This window comes from Schistocerca gregaria, chromosome 3 (assembly GCF_023897955.1).
Source record: "Schistocerca gregaria isolate iqSchGreg1 chromosome 3, iqSchGreg1.2, whole genome shotgun sequence".
NCBI classification, from domain to species: Eukaryota; Metazoa; Arthropoda; class Insecta; order Orthoptera; family Acrididae; genus Schistocerca; species Schistocerca gregaria.
This window is the reverse complement of record NC_064922.1, coordinates 495601817-495607816: the sequence shown is the minus strand read 5'-3', so window position 1 is coordinate 495607816 and position 6000 is coordinate 495601817. Positions and strand designations below refer to the sequence as shown.

The 6000-nt window shown below is 43.0% G+C and overlaps 1 protein-coding gene across 5 annotated transcripts in view; it reads right to left on the bottom strand.

The window, feature by feature from the left end:
- Positions 1-234: 234 nt before the first annotated feature.
- Positions 235-6000, bottom strand: part of LOC126354140 (uncharacterized) — a 170220-nt gene continuing 164454 nt past the window's right edge. For all 5 annotated transcript variants that reach the window (XM_050003540.1, XM_050003543.1, XM_050003544.1 and 2 more), the window contains 2 exons: positions 684-780; positions 235-578 (listed from right to left, as the gene is read on the bottom strand). In XM_050003540.1, the coding sequence (XP_049859497.1) occupies positions 509-578; positions 684-780 (167 nt within the window). In that variant the 3' untranslated portion in view covers positions 235-508. The remainder of the gene's footprint in view (positions 579-683; positions 781-6000) is intronic.

Genomic DNA, 6000 nt, shown 5'->3' with positions numbered 1-6000 from the left:
GCTGATCATACCTGAATCAACCGTATACTATTTATGAAGTCTACGTACTCTAGAAGTACGAGATCTGTTGTCGAGGAAGTTAAAACGGTGAACAGTACTAATGATTTTTCTGTTTCGAGACGGCGATTTTGTGCTTTTACCATGCTACAAGGTTTATCATTGCTTCAACGTGAATGTTGACTGTTTCGTTAACGAGTAATCGATGCAACTAATTACTAAATATGTATCCGACAATACACTATTACACCAGATTTACTCCTGCCACATTTTTACATGTATCACGACGCCTGCAGATTGACGTAAATACACCATTCCACGTACACTTATTAATACGAGAGGCACGCTATGTATAACTAGTTATAAATGCCTCAATGAAAGTAGTTCATTGTGTTTAACTGAGGCATGTGACATCCTAACGACACTGTAAAACAATAACTGTGTCTGGGCTTTACGAAAAAGTCACGCAGTGACATGTATTCTTCAATCTTTGGTCTGAGAATAGTGTCTCTCATTTGCTTGGTGGTCCCTCATTTGCTTGGTGGATCACTTGGTCCTTCGCCATGCTAGGATGCAGCAAACTGAAACAAAGAATGCTTTGCTGTAGCTTCCTCTGTTTATATAATGATAAAGCTACCATTTATTCATTGTCTGTATATATAACCACTTGTTGGTGTCTGACATACCTTTCTATGTCCTCTAGGCGTTCGAGATTGGTTAAGATATTCTTTGTGAGGTCCCGCTGCAACTTTAACAACAGCTTTCTGTTATTACGGTCCTCAGCTGAAAATCGTATCACATATTAATAGCACTGCAACAATAATGTCATTAAATACACTCCTGGAAATTGAAATAAGAACACCGTGAATTCATTGTCCCAGGAAGGGGAAACTTTATTGACACATTCCTGGGGTCAGATACATCACATGATCACATTGACAGAACCACAGGCACATAGACACAGGCAACAGAGCATGCACAATGTCGGCACTAGTACAGTGTATATCCACCTTTCGCAGCAATGCAGGCTGCTATTCTCCCATGGAGATGATCGTAGAGATGCTGGATGTAGTCCTGTGGAACGGCTTGCCATGCCATTTCCACCTGGCGCCTCAGTTGGACCAGCGTTCGTGCTGGACGTGCAGACCGCGTGAGATGACGCTTCATCCAGTCCCAAACATGCTCAATGGGGGACAGATCCGGAGGTCTTGCTGGCCAGGGTAGTTGACTTACACCTTCTAGAGCACGTTGGGTGGCACGGGATACATGCGGACGTGCATTGTCCTGTTGGAACAGCAAGTTCCCTTGCCGGTCAAGGAATGGTAGAACGATGGGTTCGATGACGGTTTGGATGTACCGTGCACTATTCAGTGTCCCCTCGACGATCACCAGAGGTGTATGGCCAGTGTAGGAGATCGCTCCCCACACCATGATGCCGGGTGTTGGCCCTGTGTGCCTCGGTCGTATGCAGTCCTGATTGTGGCGCTCACCTGCACGGCGCCAAACACGCATACGACCATCATTGGCACCAAGGCAGAAGCGACTCTCATCGCTGAAGACGACACGTCTCCATTGGTCCCTCCATTCACGCCTGTCGCGACACCACTGGAGGCGGGCTGCACGATGTTGGGGCGTGAGCGGAAGACGGCCTAACGGTGTGCGGGACCGTAGCCCAGCTTCATGGAGACGGTTGCGAATGGTCCTCGCCTATACCCCAGGAGCAACAGTGTCCCTAATTTGCTGGGAAGTGGCGGTGCGGTCCCCTACGGCACTGCGTAGGATCCTACGGTCTTGGCGTGCATCCGTGCGTCGCTGCGGCCCGGTCCCAGGTCGACGGGCACGTGCACCTTCCGCCGACCACAGGCGACAAGATCGATGTACTGTGGAGACCTCACGCCCCACGTGTTGAGCAATTGGGCGGTACGTCCACCCGGCCTCCCGCATGCCCACTATACGCCCTCGCTCAAAGTCCGTCAACTGCACATACGGTTCACGTCCACGCTGTCGCGGCATGCTACCAGTGTTAAAGACTGCGATGGAGCTCCGTATGCCACGGCAAACTGGCTGACACTGACGGCGGCGGTGCACAAATGCTGCGCAGCTAGCGCCATTCGACGGCCAACACCGCGGTTCCTGGTGTGTCCGCTGTGCCGTGCGTGTGATCATTGTACAGCCCTCTCGCAGTGTCCGGAGCAAGTATGGTGCGTCTGACACACCGGTGTCAATGTGTTCTTTTTTCCATTTCCAGGAGTGTAGTTTATTTATTAAAGAATACAACTCGTTTATTTCAGAGTAACAAAGCTAAAAAAGTCCAAATGGAGTACCTTTCGGTTTTAAATGAATTTGTTTCTTATGAAAAACGTTATGGACAAATTAATGATTTTCAGAACACTTTTGGGTACCGCCTTGGATAATGTCTCCTAGATCAGTTAGCGTTAATTGTTCCTAAGGCTGAAAAAGTAATGGTTGAATACTCAAACGTGTGTACCTTGAAGCCACCTACTAATTACAAAATCTTTACTTTTATTGCTAAATGTCATTACATGTAAATCATTGAACACACCATTACTGTTGAATAGAGCTAATTGTGAACCAAAAACACATATTTTTCATATTATATCTTTCAGCTCAGGTCATGAATTTATGACTTGCTACAAGGCATATTTTAAAAAAAAATTATTAACGTTTGTTGGGCATCACCCATAAAGCCAGTTTAAACATGATTTTTCAACATTTAAATGTGTAGCAGTCTGAACCATTAAAGCACATGATTATCTGTTACATTCATTTAACTTGATTTAAGTCCATGAACTAAAGAAATTCAAATAAAGCCATTAATATGAAAGGAAGCTTGCAAACACAAATCATTCATTCATCTACTATATTATAATGGAAAAAATTAGAAATAAACATTTAATACCGCTTTTCATATATTCTTATTTGTCCTATTGCTATACAATCATATGGAGTTGATACACTTTCAAGTCTTCTGTCGCTAAAGGAGTTTGAATGTTTGATAGTAAAAGATTTCCCAAGGACAACAGACCCTTAATTAGTTTCATAGTTTCTTAACATCTTCCAGCACAGCCGACTTTAGCAACAGACAGTAAAAGATCATTATTCACAAAGTTGAGAGTGGGTGTAATGTGGGGCCTGAGCGGGGTACAGTCAAGTTGGGGGTGCCCCACGGATCAGTATTGGGGCCACTCCTGTTCCTTATTTATATAAATGATTTGCCCAATACTATTACAGGTAACTCTAAAATATTTCTGTTTGTTGATGACAGTAGCTTGGTAGTAAGGTATGTTGTGTGCAACACTGGCTCGGTTTGAAATAGTGCAGTTCATGACCTAAGTTCATGGCTTGCAGAAAATAAACTAACGCTAAATCACAGTAAGAGTCAGCTTTTACAGTTTCTAACACACAGTTCAGCAAAACCTGACCTTTTAATTTCACAGAATGGGCATATGATTAGTGAAACTGAACAGTTCAAATTTCTAGGTGTTCAGATTCATAGTAAACTGTTGTGGAAAGCCACATTCAGGATCTTGTTCAAATACTTATTGCTGCCATTTTTACTATTCGAACGGTATCTGAATTGAGTGATCGTTCGACCCAAAAATTAGTCTACTTTGCTTATTTTCATTCGCTTATGTCGTATGGTACTATATTTTGGGGTAACTGTTGCCATTCTAAAAGGATATTTTTGGCTTAAAAGTGGGCTGCTCAGGCAATAACTGGTGTAAGATCACGAACCTCTTGCCAACCCCTGTTCACGAATCTGGGTATTTTGATAGTGGCTTCTCAATATACGCTCGTATATATTCCTTACTGTCATTTCTTGTTAACAATATTAGCTTATTCCCAAGAATAAGCAGCTTTCACTCAGTTAACACGAGGATGAAATCAGACCTGTATTTTGATCGGACTTCCGCAACTCTTTATGCAGATGGATGTACTGTATACTGCTGCATCCTTTTTCAATAAGCTACCACTCGAATTCAAAAATCTTACCAGTAATCCAGGCGCTTCTTAATCGAAACTGAAGAATTTCCTCATGGGTCAGTCCCTCCATTCTGTCGAGGAGTTCCTTGAAAATTAAGCTGATTCTTGTTGTATTGTTGATTGCGTTTACTTAAATTTATGGAGGGATTTGCTCCTCAATTTGGGCTTATGGAACTAGAGGTGTAAATAAAATAAATAAAAAGATGTGGCTCACAACTTCCTCACTACCCATCCATATGGACACACTGTGATCATGTTGAGTTGGTAGAGATGTTGCTGACGTCTCCCACGATTGAATCGGAGTCGCGTCATTGTCACTACAAATTTTCTGCTGTATATCTGCTGTGTCCCCTTAATTTCGCAAAACCGATGGAGTTTATCGTACCATCAGGCCATGATTCAAGTTATTATATGACTAGGAGAAAATAAGATGGTATTTAATCAAATTCCACTGAACCAGTATAAACAGATTACTTGACAAACCATCTATTTCTTTATTTCCATCTGTTCAACTATGTGCATACGCCCAAACTATTTGATATTCTTATGTAGGCGAGAAAGCTGCTGAGCTGCATCTGTAATGCGGTAAAATTCGTCATTGTTGACCTCGTATCATTTTAACAGTATCAGTGTTCAGCGTGCATCTGATAAAATCAACACGGATTTAGAAAACATCGTTCTTGTCAAACACAAAGAGCCCATTACTCACATGAAGTATTGATGCTATTGAGAAGAGATTTCAAATTGGTTACTTTTTTCTAGGTAACCAGAAGGCTTTTGACACTGTACCACACAAGGAGCTTGTAGTAAAATTGCATGCTTCTGGAATATCATCTCAGTTATGTGACTGGATTCGTAATTTCCTGTCAGAGGCGACACCGTACTTAGTAACTGACGGATAGTCACCGAGTGAAACAAAAGTGAATTCTAGCGTTCCTCAAGCCAGTGTTATAGGCCCTTTGCCGTTCCTTTTTGAGCAGCATCTTAGGTTGTTTGCAGATGATGCTGTCGTTTATCGTCTAGTAAAGTCATCAGAAGATCAAAAGAAATTGTAAAACGATTTATATAAGATATCTGTATGGTGCGAAAATTGGCAGTTAATGAAAAGTGTGAGATCACCCACATGAGAACTAAAAGGTATCCATTACACTTCGCTTACACGATAAATCAGTCAAATCTAAAGGCCGCATATTCAACTAAATACCTAGGAATTGTAATTACGAACAACTTCAATTGGAAAGAAAAAAATGGGTCAAATGGCTCTGAGCACTATGGGACTTAACATCTATGGTCATCAGTCCCCTAGAACTTAGAGCTACTTTAAACCTAACTAACCTAAGGACATCACACAACACCCAGCCGTCACGAGGGAGAGAAAATCCCTGACCCCGCCGGGAAACGAAGCCGGGAACCCGGGCGTGGGAAGCGAGAACGCTACCGCACGACCACGAGATGGGGGCAATTGGGAAAACACATAGAAAGTGTTGTGGGGAAGGCTAACGTGGTCGACTTCCGTTCCTTGGGAGATTTTTAGGAAAGTATGGTTCATCTGTGAAGGAGACCGCATTAGGACGCTAGTGCTATCAAGTTTTGAGTACTGAGGGAATGTTTGGGGTCCACACCAAGTTGAACTGAAGAAAGATATCAAAGAAATTCAGAGGCGAGCTGCTAGATTTGTTAGCAGTAGGTCGAACATTCGGGAACTCAGATGGGAATTCCTGGAGGGGAGGTGCCGTTCTTTTCGAGGAACACTCTTGAGAAAATTTAGAGAGCCGGCATTTGAAGCAGATTGCAGAACGTTTCCGCTGTCGTCAATGTACATATCGCGCAAGGACCACCAAGATAAGATGAGAGGAATTAGGGCTTGTACCGAGGCATACACACAATCGTTTTCCCCTCGCTCTACCTGCGAGTGTAAGTGGAAAGGATATGACTATTAGTGATACAGGGTACTCTACGCCACGCACCGTACGATGGCTTGTGGAATATATATGTAGA